This window comes from Hydra vulgaris, chromosome 14, assembly GCF_038396675.1.
Source record: "Hydra vulgaris chromosome 14, alternate assembly HydraT2T_AEP".
Classification (NCBI taxonomy): domain Eukaryota; kingdom Metazoa; phylum Cnidaria; class Hydrozoa; order Anthoathecata; family Hydridae; genus Hydra; species Hydra vulgaris.
The window spans coordinates 42353018-42372576 of record NC_088933.1 but is presented as its reverse complement, the minus strand read 5'-3'; the positions used below and the strand labels follow the sequence as shown (position 1 = coordinate 42372576).

Sequence of the window (19559 nt, the reverse complement as noted above, 5' to 3'; positions counted from 1 at the left end):
TTGTATTTTAATTAATAAAGTTTATATCTTTATAATAATATTTAATAATAAATTCTTTTTTTATTTTATCAGGTAATAGCATATTATAAGAATATTGTTTATTTCTATTTTATACTTATTGTTTATTTATATTCTTGAGCTATACAAATGATGGACAGTCCTAAAATTTAATTTGTGACTAGAAATGCTGACTGTATATAGTCACTGTGAGTACTGTAGTCACCTGGTAAGTTAGCTAAAAAATAAGACTTTTTACAAACCTTGCCCTGGCCGTGGCAAAATTATAAGATTTAGCAGGGGTTAACGGGTGATGCAGAAGTTATCGGACAAAATAAAAACGTCAATAACTTATTTATAAATAAAAAAACAAACTACTATTATATTTTATTTAAATAATGCATTTATCTTTTAATAAAAATATATTATTTTTTATATGAAAAAACACCACCATCTGCAATTGATCTCAATTTTGCTTTGACGCCTTTCATATGCAACTGTAAAAAGTTTAAATCAATTTCTTGTAGTTTTAGTTTAATGCGATCAATCAAAACTTGCTCTGTTGAAGCTTGCCAATCTCCCTCGTAAACCTTCTGTGCCAAATGTCCCCAAAAATTTTTAATTGGTCGTGCTTGAGGCACATTTGGGGAATTGGATTCTTTATCAACGTAATAGACATATTGGTCCATCCAATTTAGAGAATCTTTAGAATAATGAGAACTTGCTAAATCTGGCCAAAATAAATAGTTAAAGTCTCCATGATACTTGTGAATAAATGGAAGAAGTCGTTTTTCTAAACATTCATTAATATAGATTGATGAATTGATCGCTACAGCCTTGGAAGTGCGAAACAATGGCTCGGACATACCACGGTCAGATATGGCTATCCACATTAATAATTTTTTTGGAAATTTCTTTTTTCCTATAAAACGAACACTTTCTGAGCATGTCTTTTTGTTGTTTGTGTAGTATTCAGAATTTCCAGGCATGTTGTCCCCTGCAAAACAAAAGTATTTTTCGTCATCGATGACTAGAAGCGATTTTGTGTTATAAAGTTGGTTAACTAGTTCCCTGCTTCTTTTCTTTGCCTTTATTTGTTGTTCTATAGTGTATTTTGGAGTCTTTTCACGTTTTCTATATTTAATATTCATTTTTTTTAACTGACGACCAATTGTCGATTGATTTACACTGAATTTAATACCTATTTTTCTCTGACTGACCCCTTTTCGATTGTTGACAAGTCTCGTTAATTCGGTTCTCTTTTCTCTAGTCCAGGATGTCAGACGACCAGGGTGCTTTCTATCAGAAAACGATTGAACAGTTTCAAGTCTTGTTAGGTTATCATATATTGTACTTCGAGCAAATCCTTCCTTTTCAAAATGATTTACGATTTTTTTTTTTTTTAATATTAGGTTTATTTACATAAAACATTTTTAGTCGCTTTCAAAAAGATTCTCGCTCAGCTGCATTTAACCTCATTTTAAATAATTGTGTTTCAAATAATAAAGTTTATATTTTATAGAACGTTTATGCCTACGCATAAAACCACAAAAACTAATTATTATGCTCAAATAATGAAATTAGGATTTGTCCGATAACTTCCGCATCAACCGTTAATAGCCAGGGCTTGGAAAAAATTTATAATACTTTATATATTATAAATCTGATTTAGAAGTCGTTTTTCAAGTGTTTCTTTTTCTCAATGATGATGATAACAATTTTGTAATTATCATAACAAATTTTATCACAAAACAGCAAGACAATGCTAATATAAAATTGTTTTAAATTGAGTTTGGGCAGAAATTTGGGTGCCCATACCGGTATATGGGTATCAAAATCAGCCCAAACACATTGCTGATATATATATATATATATATATATATATATATATATTATATATATATATATATATATATATATATATATATATATATATATATCAGGGATGTGGAGTTCCGAAAGGACTACAGCTTTATATCTCTACTTTTTCTAAGTCTGTAGTGTCCAGAAGCTATAAACATGTTTGTTGACTTATGATCTGCTATAAAAAAAAAAATTCATGAGATTTAATGACTTGAAACTTATTGTTTTTAAGCCCGGAGTTGCGGAGTCCTTGCCGCCATTTTACCTAAGGACTCCGGGTTCAAAAAACGATTGTTCCTCTAACCTAAAAGTCCTAATTTTTTTCCTATTAATAGTCCACAAACTTATTCATATTTTTAGAGCTCCTGGATACTAAAAACTAGGATGAAGTAATCTTTTTGTGACTTTCAAATCCGGAGTATGTATGTACTGAAGCCTCCAGCAACAGACTATTTCAGCGTGATGTTAATCATGTTATCTAAACATGCATTCTAAATTAAAATAGCACCAATTTTTTTCACTATATTTTCCTAGTTGTATATTTTCAGAATTATCATTTCATTTGATTTTTTTTAATTATATCTTTTTCATTTGATGCTTTTTTAATAATTTTTTAAATATATGAAATATTTATATTTTAATAACTACATGACACATAACTAAAAAATTTGGCAGTAGAATTCATTCTACGACTAAGATCTTCTTTAAGTAAAAAGAAGTTTTTGACTGGTTTCCTAAACATAGTTGATATTCTCTCCATTCTCCCATTTTACTCTAGCTAAGAAAAAACACGTTGAAAACGCTTTTCTTTATAGATATTTTTTTCAAACAATTTTCTTCATAATATTTTTGAAAATATTGTTTGTGAGCTAACTTTACAATAGATTACACAATAAAAAGAGTACACATCTTCTTGCTGCTATCTTTTGTACAAGAAAAGAAAAAGTGAGCAGATTACTTCAAGAGGTTAAACTAAATGCTCATTTTGTGTTATAGTATTAAATGCAAGATTCAAGGTTTAAATCTTGGGTTTGTATTGACTGCAGATTGTGCTTAAACAAAGAACTATGACCCAGAGCAGAGCATAACAAGGTATGAACTATATGCAGAAAGGTATTTATATAGTTAATAGTAATAAATTGTATTTTTGAGCATTAAATTTTGAACAAAGTTGTAACGTACTATTTTTGAACATTAAATAGTTAATTTTTATAGAAAACCTGTTTCAAAGTTTAATATGTCAAAGATTTGCATAAAATGAACTTGGATAATTTTTTGGACTTATATTTACTTTTATGTTTTACTGCAGATTAGGTTAAGTAGAAATAGAAATAGGTTGAAGATGAGGTAATTGTGTTAATGATGAGGTTAATGAAATAGAAATAGGTTGAAGATGAGGTAATTGTGTTAATGATGAGGTTAATGAAATAGAAATAGGTTGAAGATGAGGTAATTGTGTTAATGATGAGGTTAATGAAATAGAAATAGGTTGAAGATGAGGTAATTGTGTTAATGATGAGGTTAATGAAATAGAAATAGGTTGAAGATGAGGTAATTGTGTTAATGATGAGGTTAATGAAATAGAAATAGGTTGAAGATGAGGTAATTGTGTTAATGATGAGGTTAATGAAATAGAAATAGGTTGAAGATGAGGTAATTGTGTTAATGATGAGGTTAATGAAATAGAAATAGGTTGAAGATGAGGTAATTGTGTTAATGATGAGGTTAATGAAATAGAAATAGGTTGAAGATGAGGTAATTGTGTTAATGATGAGGTTAATGAAATAGAAATAGGTTGAAGATAGGTTGAAGGTAATTGTGTTAATGATGAGGTAATGAAATAAAAATAGGTTGAAGATAGGTTGAAGGTAATTGTGTTAATGATGAGGTTAATGAAATAGAAATAGGTTGAAGATAGGTTGAAGGTAATTGTGTTAATGATGAGGTTAATGAAATAGAAATAGGTTGAAGATAGGTTGAAGGTAATTGTGTTAATGATGAGGTAATGAAATAAAAATAGGTTGAAGATAGGTTGAAGGTAATTGTGTTAATGATGAGGTTAATGAAATAGAAATAGGTTGAAGATAGGTTGAAGGTAATTGTGTTAATGATGAGGTTAATGAAATAGAAATAGGTTGAAGATAGGTTGAAGGTAATTGTGTTAATGGAGTATTTGTTGTTTATCAAGTGTAAAAGTATTATTTGTAATGATTATAAAAATAAAGCTTTAAAACAAATTGATAAAATAAAAAAAAAGATTTGAATTTAAAAAGCATATTTTGTGTAGGAATCAATTGTCAAATGTATAATAAAGTAACGCTCTGGGAATACTAAATGGAAGTTTACAACAAGTCATAAATTAATGACTTTCCCCTTTCTTTATTTTTTATATTTTTATAGACAAATTTGAAACAAATTTTTTCTATGAAGGTTTCTGCTATTTAGGGTTGCCAGATGTCCAGCTTTTATGGAGGAGAATACAGCACTAAACCTGTAAAAATAAATTTTTTTTTTACTGTGTTCTCCTTCGTTAAAACTGGACATCTGGCAACCCTACTACTATTTAATATTTTTTTGTTTTTATTAGATTCACTGAAAGATGTAAATGCAAAATTTGTATATTTAAAAAGTTGCATGGTCTTCAGTAGATCCTGATAAAAAGAATGTTGTTGAAAACCTTAGTCAGGTCATTTAAGTCCCTACAGTAAGAGTTTGAGTGATCTGAAACTGCTTAACTTCATATAATATTCACACATCTTGAGCAGTTCATTAACTTAACAGGAAAGGGGCTTGTTATGTTTTCAAAATATGATTTACGAATTTGGAAACAATACTTGATAAAAGACATTCTTTTGACTTATATACTGTTCCTCCGTCGCAATTTTAAACTTTAATGCTAGTAATATTTAGTAAAGCATTATGTATTATTTATGCATTAACTTCTATTTGTTATTTATTTTTTATCTATTTTAAGCAATAACTATTTGAAAAAACAAGTTTTTTTAAAAAAAGAAGGCATTTTATATACTTATATATATATATATATATATATATATATATATATATATATATATATATATATATATATATATATATATATATATATATATATATATATATATATATATATATATATACAGTTGCGGACAAAACTACGTGAACGATTGCAGATAGTTTTTTAAAACAAAAGTTTCAACACCTTAAAAAAAGTTTTTTCTCTAATAGTAAAGTGTATTCTTTAATAATACGTATAAAATCATACATGTATAAACGTTAAAATAATTTCGAAAATTTTGAGCGACAAAACCACGTGAACGATTTATAAAAGCGTCATTTTTGATGCAAATTATATTATATTCACATCGAAATCAGTGCTTTTAAAAATCGTTCATGTGGTTTTGGTATTCTAAGAACTTACAATCATTTAAATTTCTCAAGATTATTCTGTTTAACATCAAAAAATTAAAAAAATTAAACTATAATGGTTCGTCAAACTGATTCAAAAGTTGAAAGCTTGGTTTTGCGTTTGCGCAAAGAAGAAAAATGGTCCATTGGGCAAATTGCAGCTCATGTGAAGATGTCAAAAGGTGGAATACATAAAATTATACACCGAGAAAAGAGCAAAAAGATCGTTAAGAAAGGTGGTCGTCCACGTATTACGGATAAGCGGTAATATTCCTTTAATTTTATTTTTTTTAATATTTAATCTTAATAATATTAATGTTAAAGTTAATTTTAATGTTTAACATTTTATTTTTTAGTACTGATCGAAAAATTGTGCGAAAATCTCTTACATTTGACAGCCCCTGAAATTCGTCTGCAAACAGGCATGGAAAACGTAAGCACACGAACGATTCAAAGGCGTTTAAACGAAGGAGGTCTTTATGGGCGCAGACCTGCAAAGAAACCATTCCTTAAGCCCAGGCACGTCAAAGATCGCCTACAGTTCGCTAAAGATCACTTAAACTGGACGGTTGAAAATTGGAAAACAGTTTTGTGGTCGGATGAAAGTAAATTTAACATGGTTTGCAGCGACGGTCGAGGTTATTTTAGGCGTCCAGTAGGTAAAAGATTTGCAAAAGAGTATACAATAGGAACTGTAAAATTTGGGGGTGGCAATATAATGGTTTGGGGGTGTTTCTCCTGGGCTGGAATTGGTCCGTTGTACCGTGTAAACGGTATAATGGACCAACTACAGTACAGGGAAATATTATCTAATCAAATGTTGCCACACGCTTTAGAAAAAATGCCTCACAATTGGGTTTATCAACATGATAATGACCCTAAACATTTAACACCCTAAAGCTTTGACTGTAAAAAATTGGCTCATAAATAATAGCATAACGGTTTTGAAGTGGCCTGCCCAATCTCACGACTTAAATCCAATCGAAAATTTATGGATTGAAGTTGAGCGACGCTTGGGAGGTCGCAAATTTCAAAAACCGGATGAACTTTTTCGAGCCGTACAGTATGAATGGGAGGCATTACCAAAACAGTTACTAGAAACTCTTGTAGAATCTATGCCAAGACGACGCAAGGCCGTTATCGATTCTAAAGGCTATGCAACTAAATATTAATGTTTTTTTTTTTTTAGAATCTATTATTTGTTGATGTTAGTAAAATTATTCTTTTACGTTTGTATAATCGTTCACGTGGTTTTGTCGCGCAAAATATTTGATGCTTTTTGAACATTTAGATATGTTTAATTTTAAACAAATTATTAGAGAATACACTTTACACAGTCTTATAGAGCAAAAAACGCTATATCCAACCATATATAGTATTAAACTATAAACTTATTTTAAGACATTGAAAATTTCATTAAAAAAAACTATTTGCAATCGTTCACGTAGTTTTGTCCGCAGCTGTATATATATATATATATATATATATATATATATATATATATATATATATATATATATATATATATATATATATATATATTCAAATATATTTTATCTTTTGTTACACTCGCAATAACTATATCACATATTTGACTATTTTTTCTGTATATATATATTTTAGCTATTTTGTATGAAAACTGTTAGTCTAAAGAATAAAATAAGATAAAAAAGTATCAAGTCTGGCCAAAAGCCAGACTCAAAACTTGAGGGCAAACTTATTACTGAAAATGCCACTTAACTTGCATTACAGAGAAAACAAGGTAAAAAAGTTGCTTCAACTTTTAGGTCAGATTTCTGCAAATCAGTAAAGCGGTTTGTATTAAAAACTTTCACAAGATTATTATTGTGGATTTTTTATATCTATTATTAAGAGTTATAATTGCATAACTAAGGAATTAAAAATAATTAACAAAGGAAATTTAAAAAAACCAGTGGCACTCTTCCTGAATTATTTTTCATAACATTTATGAAAGTTATCAAATCGAAGACAGTTTTTTCGCAAGACCAAGAGCAACTTTAAAAAATTATTTTAGTATTACATCTTTATTACTTATTTGAGTCATTTAAATAAGAAAATCATAGGCTTGTCAAATTTTTTACTTACACTTCTTACTTATACCTAGTGTCTTATTTTCATTAGGTTGATTTTTAAAAATGCTGCTGTAAAAGTATTTACATTAAACTCCTTTAAAATATTTTTGACATTAAAACTGCTATCGCAGTTTAAGAGGGAGAGGGGTTCAGGTATATGTGATCGTTTGTGATAGGAAGGAAGGGGTTAAGAATTGACAAAATGGATGACCCCACTTAATAACATTTACAAACTATTTGTCTTAATAAAACAAAAATGAAAAAGGTTCGAACTGATTTTAAAGGTGATTTTTTAACGGATTTTTTTTTATACTAGGAGAATAGCAAATAAAGCTTCTTTTTTTAATGTCAAAATAAAAATAGTTATATAATTCTTTTTTTTATTTATGTATATTTATATGTCAACCAAAATAAGAATGCATTAACAAATAAAAAAAAAACAATATAAATAATTTTATTTAACATTAAAAAAAATGATTTTTTTCTAAATTCTCTTAATATAAAAAGTTTCAGTTAGAACCTTGTCAAACCAACGCGATGAAATGTGAATTACTTAATGACATTCATTTTGTTAATGAAAAAGCGCAAGAGCATGTAGTTTTAACTTACGTTAAACAAATTTAAAATACCATTGTTTTACAAATTTAAAATAAAAATGTGCTTTAACTAAACATCAGCTTATCTATTTCGCTATTAAGCTCAGCTCTCTATTTCGATTTCTTCAATCAAACGAGCACAAATAAAACTTTTCTTCTTTCACAATTCCTCTAACAAAAATTCTAATGCGCCTTCTGCAATGTTCAAGTCAGCATCATCGCCTTCTAAACTAAGCACGCTTGGTGCGTTGCAAAAACTCTGAAATGTACATGCTAACATGTCAGTCTCTGTGTCTGATTCTTCTTCGCTTTGGTCTGATAATAAATTCTTACTTGCTCGATTGATATCTGTAATTATCTTTTTACGTTTTACTACTCGTGTCACACAAAGATGGATTCCGTGATCATAGCAAAGGTGATGAAGTCGTTGTGAGAGACGGCCGGATTTAGTTCAAATACTTGCCCCATCCATAGTTTGACCAATGCAATCTCGGTCAGGATCAATGCCAAAGGTCATTAATTGATAATATTGCAACCTCAAAAGGGTTTTAGCATCACATTCTTTTTCCATTTCGATCATACCAAGATTTTGATTGTAATTCTTGGGTCCAAAAATATGGATGTTCATAACTTTAATTTGTTTAAATGTTGCCTCATCACCAACATAGAAAAACTTGCCTCCATTGGATTTTATCAGCGTTATTTCCTTCATCACTTTGTCCCTCGCATACGCTGATGAGCTATAAATTATCTGACGAACTCTCTCGACGTTTTTGGGAGCTTCAACATTTGTGTAATTTTCAATCAGCTTTTGCTCCAATGAATTCGCAATTTGTTGAAACTATGTCCAATATTAGATGCCTAGCGTAGCAACAATTTCGTCAGTCAATGTTAGTTTCACATTAAAAAACGAGTCAATCACTTTTGAGCGAAATTGATGATGCGTTGATTTTTCGGATTTGTCAGCAGAAGGAACATGGCGATATTAACGGAACTTCTATAAATGAGCGTGAGTTTGTTTTGTATTGTAGTTTGATGAATTTTTCCTTCGCACCGTCAGGACACAATGTGCGTTCAACGTGAAACTTGTCATTTTTCGAAACTAGACAGTAGTTTTGCCATTTTTAAATAAGTTCCTCTCGCAATTTTTCTATTTCAATATTTGAATCTGTTCAATTTTAAAAATCATTAAAGTTGCAATTGCTATACCAAATGTCATATATTAAAATAATTTTTTAATAATTTTTAATTTTTTATGAATAAATTTGATAAACACTTCTTAGTTTAATACAGTCTTTTTATTTAATATATTTTTACATCTTTTTATGCGGCAAATCTCATTGTCAACAGAATCATAAATGAGAAAACATTGCACTGCAATTGCAACTTTTACGATTTTTAAAAACATTAAGACTGAGATTACTGAAAAGTATTAAAAATCTTAAAATCAAAACTAGCGCTTTTTATTTTTCACCTGTTTCCCTCGGAAAAATCCGTAAAAAATAGTTCCTCGTAAGAAAATTAATGCTGAGGACTCTCGTTTACTCAAAAACGTTTTGACTCTTCTCTCATTTAAAATCGAAATCTTAAATTTTGAAGGTTTTCAATAAATTTCAGTGATCTCAGTTTTTATATTTTCACATTTATTTTCTCGGTATTCCGAGACGGAGATTACGAGATAGAAAAATGACCGAGATTTCCGAGACCGAGATGTCCGAGACGAGCGAGATCTGGAAGTATAACTTATGATGCAAAATCAAAAACTTTAAGTTTTAAAAAAATTTATCATATAAAAAATATTGTAATTGCAAATACTCGATTATTAAAAATAAAAAATACAACAGTAAGTTTGTTCATCAATAATTGGTTCACTTTTTGAACATGAAGTCATATATCTAAGCACGCGCTTAAAATAACTATAACAGTTTCTGCTCGTAATATTTAACCCTTAAACTCTTTTTAACTCTTTTTTTTAATATAAGTAACCCTTATAGCATAAGTTGATTGGAGAAAAAAATTTGAGACAAAAAAATGAGGACTAGGCACTTTTTTGAGTTGTATCAGATATGATACAACGGGTAATTATTTATCAAAATATTTATATTAAACATACATATAACGTAAACATTTTAGCACATTCATAAAAAGGTTATGAATGAAAAACTTCAAAACAGTTTCTATCTTTCTTAAAACAAAGCCATGCATTACATTTTTTACAGCTTATATATGAAAGTCCTGACTTACTGGACAGACACCTCTGTCTTTTTTCATTGTAACATGGCATATGATCAAAGCCATCCTTTCTTATATCATTAGTAGGATTTCCTTGAACCCGAGCATTCTTTTTTGGAGGTTGTGCAATGGTTTTTCACGAGATGATGTTACTTTGATCAGACTCTCTGCAACTTCTGCAATAAAGCATTGCAATTGCATAAATTTAGTATTAGGTCTACAAAGCTTTAAATCGTGTTGGTATAAAAACCATGCATTAACAACAGCAATTTGAGTGGTATGTAACCAAATATATATGTACCATCTTTGTGTTCTTAATCTTGGCTTGTTTAATGCACATATCATATCCAACTTATCTATGCCACCCATGTATTGGTTATATATATGAGCAATGTTGGGCTGTTTTACATCAATCTTTTTTTTTAACGAACAATCATATCTGCAAACAGTGTGAAGTGGCTCAATGCTTACATATGAAGAAACTAAATTAACGGGTTTGTTATCATACCAGCGAACTGCAACCACATTTGATTTTTGCTCGACTCGAAAATCATAGGCCCCTCTACCTTGCTTTTTTAAATCCTTTTCAAGCAATAATGGACATTTCTTCATTTGTTTATCTCTAATTGTTCCTACATAATAGATACTACGTTTCCTCAATTCAACAATAAGGGGCAAGCTTGTAAAGTAGTTGTCAGCAAAGACTTTGAAATTGTGTTTATCAGCAAGTGAAGATGTCATATTAATTACAACATCTGCACTGACACCTAAACTTGTATACGAAATGTTTTTTGACTTCTCTTGATAAATATCAAAGTCATACAAAAAGCCTGAAATGCCACTTCGACCCCAAAGCTTAAATACCCACTTGTGGGGCTTTTTGGGCAAGTACTGACGCAAGAGAGACTTTCCTTTAAAAGGAACCATAATCTCATCAACAGCATGGAACTCTTCCGGTGAAACTTTCTGAAAGTTTAGGCGTAGCTCTGTTATCCATGTTCGTAACTTCCATACACGGTCATCTGCTTTTTCTTTAAAAACTTTACCAAACCCATTCTAAGATAAAAACCTATAAACTTCTCAATATCCTTTTTTGAGATATTTTTCTCTGAACCTTTTGATTGTAGAATATAAATATTGCTTTCATTTTCATTGCTGTTTAACATATTATCACTTACAAACAACTTAAAATATTCAAAGGGTGTTGTTTCCGAATTTGGTGTTGGTTTCATTTCGGGCTCTTTGAAAGTTACATCATCAAGGGGTTCAAAGTTCTTACTTTTCCATTTGTAACTAATTAGTATTTTCTTATTGGGGTTATTAGTTGTCTCTTTAAGATTCTTAGATAGTCTTGATGCTATGTTTGCTAAAGGTTCATCTTCTACGATACCAGTGTTGGCTGTATCATTTTCATTATAAAACTCATTATCACTTTCATCTGTGTCATTAAAATCGCTCTCCCAATCAAACACATAGTTTAAAACATCGGATATAGTTATTTTTTTATTCCTTTTCATCTAAAAAAACATAACTAAAAACTTAAAAATATTGATAAATAAAAAACTTTTCATAAGGTTTCATACTAAAAAAGCCCGTTGAATCAAATTTGATACATACAAATTCAGCAATCAAAGTTTATGCATATTTGATAACAAAAACTCATGAAAAAGTTAGTAAAGTTATCTTTTACCTTTATTATAAAAATTAAAGCAAAAAAACTCATAAAAATTAATATAAACAACGCGAAATAAATACAGAAACAACACTTGGTGATCACCATGTAAACCACTTTTAACAAGTGCTATTTTAAAATGATTACTGTAATATAAATAATTTACTATGTAAATTGACCCGGATGAAAATAAGTGTTTATGCGGAACCGAAAACTTCCTTCTCATATTTGCAACAACGGGTGTTTTCAGATAAAAATTGTTTTTTGTCTGAAAAATATTGTGGTTTAAAATGTGTGTATCAGATCTGATACCTGGGGTCATTAAGGGTTAATGCATCGTTTTGTATATTTTCAGGAAGTTCCTCTTCTTTTCTAGACGAACATCTTTTGATAAACTGCCTCCATTCAAAAAACATTTTCAATAGGATTTAAAAGGGAGAATATGGAGTTAAAAACATCAAAAAATGCCCAGCACATACTATTTCATCTTGAACAACAGCATTCTTATGAAAACAGACATTGTCTAAAATTAAAATAACTCCAACATTAACAGCTAATTGGGCTAATATTAGACGAATAAAATATAAAAAGATTTCTGCATTAAATGCTTATGTTTGTACTTTTGTGCTTTAGATTTATATTTCAAAATTCCATTTTCGCTCATTGCGCAACAGACAGAAATTTTTCTTAATCGCATATTGGTCACTGTTTGTGTAGCTCTCTTTCTAGCTAAAGAACTTCTAATTCGCATTGAAAGACTAAATCCTACTTCATCAAAAAATGTTATACTGTCATTCATAAAAGACAAAATGTTCATGAATCTTTCTGCAGTTCATAAGTAGCTCTTTTATCAATAACGCCTTCAGAATTTCTTCTCTCTGGGATATTTTAAACACGTTTTAAAGCATAGTTAAAATTATCAATCCATCTTGCAATAATAGAATGACTAACTGAAATTGGTTTTTGTTCAAAAAGTCTTAGTTTGACGAGCAGCCGTGGCGCAGTGGTAGCGCACTTGCCTCAGAAGCAAAGGACCTGTGGTTCAAACTCCACCACTGGACAAGTTTTGCGACATTGGATAGGAAGGAGGCGTGAATTTCCAATTAAATGGCTCATCCGCGGTGCTCTGTGATAAGCCGTAAGGACTTCTTGGGGCACCTAAATATATATATATATATAAAAAAAAAATTTCCCGTTGTGTTATTCCACAACTCATCATCAATCCAATTTTTGATTAGTACCTCAGATTCTTCTGTTAATTTTTTGTTTCTAGAACCACCTTTTATTAACCGTTCTATCGGCAAACCATTTTAATAATTGAATTTTGTAGTTAACAACAAATGAACTAAAAAGTTTTTTAAATTGATACTACAACTAAAAATTTTTTAAATAAAAAATATTTTTAGGAGTCGCTCAAGACCCTTAAACGTCAGACGGGTCCCTAATATTTTGAAAAAAAAAGTTCTTTAAAAGCATATCATGTTGAGTCTCAAAAGAAGTGAAATTTTATAAAACATCCAAAAACAATAATCATTTTATGTAAAGATTAGAGTAAAACCGAGTCAAACCGCACACTTATCAATAAAAATTAAATAACATTTTTATTTTTCATTTCTTTTTTCATTTTCTTTTTTTTTTGTCAGATAAGTAATAAAAAACTACATCAGATAATATAAATATATGTTAAAAAAATAATAATAAAATTATCGAAAATATTTAATAAAAAGAAAAAAAAATTGTGCGGTTTTAGGCGACACTCTGATAAAACCGCACACTTGACAAAACATTGAACTTTTTAAATATTAACTTTTTTTTTATTTTTTTTTAACACAATTTATATTTAAGAGACTATATTAAAGTTTTTACATTTTTTGCAACAAAAAAATTTAGTTCCAACTACATATTTCTTTGGTAAATATGTTTCTTTGCACAACCGTGCTCTACACTTTTTACATTTTGCAACTTTTAATCGTTTGGCTGCTGATAATTGTTCATGCGAACAATTACCAGCAGCTAAACGAATGAACATGCGATTAATTTTTAGCTTATAAAAACTGCATCAACTTTATTTCGGTACTGTTTTTGCAACGCTCAACACATGCTTGATACCTATCAAAACTTGAAGCTGGTGTAGTTGACAAAGATGGTAATTGGTGTGTAGTTGGAGTAAGTGCTACGGTGGCTGTTTAAGATGATGATGTTGTGTCTGAGCATAACAGTGTAGGTGCTGCGGAGGCTGCTAAAGTTGATGAAGGTGGATTAAATGTTTGTGTGATTGCTAATGCCTTATAATTTATGTTGTTTTTATTAAGTGGAAATAAGCCAGTGTACTGGAAACCAGCGATTGTATGCAAGCGTGTAAAAGATTTACCACTCTCGTACAGCAGTTTGAGCAATGGTGAAAAATTTTGTTTATCTAAATTCTTACATTTTGAGTCTTTGTAATACTTTGTAAGAATTTCTTTCCATGCTTGTTTGACATGACAATAAACACCTCTATCCAATGGTTGTAGAATATGTGAAGCATATTCTACAACCATTGCTCTGGTAGACAAATCAAGATTATATTGTGTTTTTTGCACAGCAATACCGCTTCCAAAGTTATGTGAGTTTTATCCCCATCTATATAAATACCATCGATTTGCTCAGTTTCGGATATAAATACTTCTTTCAGCCATTCTTTCCAGCGTTGCATTAGTTGTTTACAGTTTAATGAATTTTTTCATTGTTGCCAGTAAGTTTAAATGCACGTCTTGTCCCTTTTTGACACACTACCGTTGCTTTGCTTTGATCACCAGAAAAACCTGTTTCATCACAAATCCAAATATGCGACCCAGAAGTTATACTAGTCTGTTAATATTGCTTGGCGACGCATTCAAAATAACGATCACTTATTTCTGGCGTATAAGAAGCGGCTCTTAAGATGATAAGTTATCCGCTTTTCTTGTTGAAATTTCTTTTGACCATATTTTCATAAAGACATAAAACCAGTCTTTACGAGGCTTGCTGTTTTTGAATAAGTGCAATTGATCTTCGCGTTTAAGGTAGCCACATACAAATTCTAGGATTTCCTTCGGGTTAAACCATAACCCCAGTCACCAAGTAATTGGAACGCATGCACCATCAATCTTTCTGTTTCATTTGAGAGTACCTTTGTTGTACCTGAGCCGTGGAAGTCTTTGTTGTTGTTATTTTTGGAACGACTTGTTTAAATGCAGCTTTTCTCAGTGATTTTTTATTTTCTTTCACATCAGTTAATGCGGCTGGTATATCGCCTTCCTTTTATGCTTTTGTTTTTTTTTGGTTGACATGTTAAAGTGAGCGAGTTAAATTGAATTGAGTGAGTGATGATTATATTGAGAAATAATATAATAATTGATTTTTAATGAGTACGAGTTTATTATAATAACAAATAACATATTTCATTCATAAATAAACGGAATTAACACTAAGTTAATTATAAGTTAATTAGATAAAGATAGGCGCTTAGTCACTTGCGAAAAACTAAACAAAGTAATTAATTGAGTGCGCGGTTTTATCAGAAAAAAGAGTTTTTTTTTATTTTTGTTCTAGCTGCATAAAAATTATACTATCAGAATTAAATTTCCAACAAGATAGTGCTAAAATTATTTTTATATCAGTTTCGGTTCAACCGCTATTTTGTTCGCAACGATAAAAAATATATATATAATTTTGACTCCCCGATAAAGTTGTATAAAAAAAGAAAAAAATGGAGTTGAATCGGCATATAATTTCATCAATTCGAATAGAGCAGTTCTGTATTTGAATCTATATTTATTTTTCTCATAGCCATACCCGTTAAGTTTTTATTTGATAATTTCGATCAGTGTGCGGAATGATATGGCGTGTGGTTTGACCCGGATTTTACTCTACTAGTTTAAATTTTATAGCTTAAAAACTATCGTTTTTTAACAAAAATTAAAAAAATACATGTTTTCATATTTTTTTCTAATAAACTTTTTTAATTTGTGTTTTTATAAATTTTTTTAATTATTTTTGAAATTTTTATAAAATTTCACCTCTTTTGAGACTCAACATGATATGCTTTTAAAGAACTTTTTTTTCAAATAAAAAAGGGATCCGTCTGACATTTAAGGGTCTTATGCGACCCCTAAAAATTTTTTAAATGTTGTATTAATTTATTAAATAGAACATATTTAGGGGGTCCCATCAGACATTTTCAAAAGATGTTGTTTTTGCAACCACCCTAATATATATATATATATATATATATATATATATATATATATATATATATATATATATATATATATATATATATATATATATATATATATATATATATATATATATATATATATTAGGGTACTTGCTTTTGAGGAAATTTTTGAATTTCAATAAACTACCCATTGAAATGTGGGATATTGGTGTTAAAACTAACTTTGGAAAAAAATTAGCCGGACGGACCACTCTTGTGCCTCCCAGAGCCCATTTAATAATAAAAAAAAAGGTCAAAAAAAGCCTAAAAAGCCTATGTTCGATAGGCAAGGGGGAGGTGATAATATAACAAATTTTAACTGATTTTGTTTACATAATACAGGTATTGATTTATATTTTTAAATAAATAGGGTAGATAAGGCAGAATATGAATACTTTTGCTGTTTTATTGTGTTAAATAGTGTTAAAAATCGCAAAAAAATGAATTATTTTGTCGCGAATTATAAGTATAATTAAATATTACAATTAAAAAAATTTTATGAATAACGATTTACCTTTAATTAAATAATAATTATTTAAAATAATGTTAAAGTTTGTTGTATAAATTATTTTCATTTTTCAATCATTTTTGCCATTGTAGAAAGTGTAGAAAAAATCAACCTCTTTTTAAGCTACCACTGTAAATATCTTTAGAAATTGTGCACGTAATTGGTTTTTCTTTTTCTTTTCTCCTTGTCCAATCTCCAGGTTCAAATTCTATATCATTCAACATTTCTGTATCGCTTTTATCTAAAATTGGTTCCTGATCTAAATTTTCTGTGATTCCTAGAGCTTTGTGCTTTCTTTTTCATTTTTTCTTTCTGATACTCTCTCTAGACATTTGACTATATTTCTTATCCTAGGTTCCGAGAATAAACTTTCTATCGCTTTCTTGATAATCTAAAAACTTCAAATCTCCGGCTTTGTCTTTATCTGATCTTTTCTTGCCGTTCATTATGGTACGTCTAAGATTTGATGTACCAATCCAGAACACTTTCTTTGTCTTCTGTATAAAATGATTTTGTTTTTTTAAATCTGAAGTTGATCCTCTTGTTTCATGCTTTTTTAAACTGTAGTATTCTTTTTCTAAGCTACTTAGAAAGGGTTTTGTCATAAACTATTGGAAATCCAGCTTTATTCCAAGGAGCTTTAATCAAAGATAATATGCACTTGCATTTGTCATTTTTACATTGATTCTTTTTCATTGTATTAGGCATGTAATATAGTATTGATGACTTTTTTACATTTTTTTCTAGTATAGATTTGATGTAGTAAAAGTTTTTCAATACTTCCATTCCTGTTGGAATTTGCATACCTTATCAATATAAAAAATGTATTATATTGATGTGAATAATATACATTCTTCAATATTTCATTACTTATACTAAAAGCTTTTTTTTTTTGGAAAACATATTAATATAAACAATAGCCTTATCATTTTTTATATAAAGTACTCGTGTATGCATTAAATTACGCATACAATTTATCATTTTAATGCAAAATAAAAAGTATATAATTATCAATCAAAATAATTACAATATAGCACCTGATATAGCTGGATTTTTTTTTTTTAACATCTTCGCTTCCAACAAGGCTGCAAGCAACCACTAATTAAAGTTTGATTTACTGGAAGAGAAAAGATGAAGATTGTAGAGCAAGATAACGATTGACGGACGACTTAAAGGATTGCAAATTATATGAATCAGGAAAACAAGATGAAGGAAGCGAATTCCAAAGAGCTGATGTTCGAGGAAAAAAACTAGACGAATAAGAGTTTTTCGAGCAATTAGAAACAGTCACAAAAAAAGAATGAGACTTAATTGAATGACAAGTAGCACGAGAATGAATTTTAATAGATGGCACGAGAGACGCTAGCTCTTTAGAGCAGTGCTTGTTATAGTATTTGTAGAAAAGAGAAAGAGAAGCAACATTACGACGATGTGATAACTGTTGGAGGTTGGCTGCAAGAGCAGGTCCAACTATGTTTACAATGCGTTTTTGCACCTTGTCTAAAAGAGAAAAGATATCATTAGAAGATCCGCCTCAGATATGGCAACAGTATTCCATTCAAGGCCGGATTTGAGATTTGTAGAGATAGAGAATAGAATCCGAAGTAAGAAAGTGTCGAGCTCGATAATGAGAGGCAACCTTAGCAGATGCTAATTTTGCAACTGATTTGATATATGGTTTCCAAGAAAGATCGGAAGTAAGAGCTAATCCTAAAAGATGAAGAGTAGACTCATCGAGTACATCACCGTTCATAAATATAGGAAGATCTAAATTATTGCGATAACGATTGGCTGTAAGAAATTGACTTTTATCTGTATTAAAGTTCACCAGCCACTGTGAGCCCAATGCTGTAGCAGAATAGCAGAAGTGAGATGCTTTTCAAGCTCAAATGCCCCCTCCAAGCAATCAGAGAGTGTTGGTTTCTTATCACGACAAGAATGAATGGTAGTATCACCAGCAAACAATGCCACCTTAGATGTGAGAATATATGGAAGATCGTTAATGTAAATTAAAAAGAGTATAGGGCCAAGGATAGAACCTTGAGAAACCCCTGAAGTTACAGAATAAGAAAAAGAGTGCTGTCCATTGAGGACAACTTTTATACTACGATTGGAAAGGAAGGATTCAATAATCTTAAAGTGTTGCCAGATACACCATAAGAGAAAGCTTATGGAGAAGACCAGCATACCAAACTTTATCAAAAGCTTTTGAAATGTTAAGAGCGATGGCCTTAACCTCTCTACCTTTGCCTAATGCACGATAAAACCTATCAGTTATTACTGTTAGAAATCAGCTGTAGAACGAGAAGATCGAAATCAATATTGATGGTCAGAAAGTAAGTTATCAGATTCAAGATGAGAAATTAAGTTTGTTAATTAAAGATTCAAAAACCTTGCTTATGAAAGGAAGAAGACTAATGGGATGGTAGTTAGAGAAATCAGATCGCTCTCCAGAATTTTTGAAAATAGGGATAACAGATGCCGCCTTTCAGCAGGCTGGAAAACAAGACTCTGATAAACACTTGTTGAATAGTTTTGAGAGTATAGACGACAGCTCTGGCGAACACTCCTGCAAGACAATAGCAGGTATGTTGTTTGGGCCAAAAGTTGTAGAAGAGTCTAGGAAGGAAATCACTTTAGACACAGAAGCTGGAGTGATACGAATGTTAAGCAATGGATCAATCTGTTTGTTGGCAATATAAGGTAGAACGCAACTAGTGGAATCAAGAGATAATATTGATGAATAGTTTTTAGCAAACAATTCAGCTTTATCTTTAGGTGAGGTGACAAAGTCTGAACCATACAAGAGAGGTGGAATTAAAGATTTGCCCATATTTTATTTATTTTATTTATATATTTGTTAAACACCCACTATATATTACAAATAAGGTAAATAAAAAGTTTCAAAACAAATCTCTAGGATCTAGGAATTTTATTTTCAAGAACATCCTTG

General features: G+C 30.0%; 1 protein-coding gene and 1 long non-coding RNA gene across 2 annotated transcripts; one reads left to right on the top strand and one right to left on the bottom strand.

The window, feature by feature from the left end:
* Positions 1–422: 422 nt before the first annotated feature.
* Positions 423–1148, bottom strand: LOC136091142 (uncharacterized). Its single transcript, XM_065818125.1, has one exon. It carries the CDS (start codon positions 1146–1148, stop codon positions 423–425), a length of 726 nt encoding a protein of 241 aa, XP_065674197.1.
* A 763-nt stretch (positions 1149–1911) lies between these two features.
* On the top strand, positions 1912–4787 carry LOC136090462 (uncharacterized). The gene is made up of 3 exons (XR_010643437.1): positions 1912–2952; positions 4306–4353; positions 4448–4787. It is a non-coding gene; the product is annotated as an uncharacterized LOC136090462 (long non-coding RNA).
* The last annotated feature ends 14772 nt before the right edge of the window (positions 4788–19559 follow it).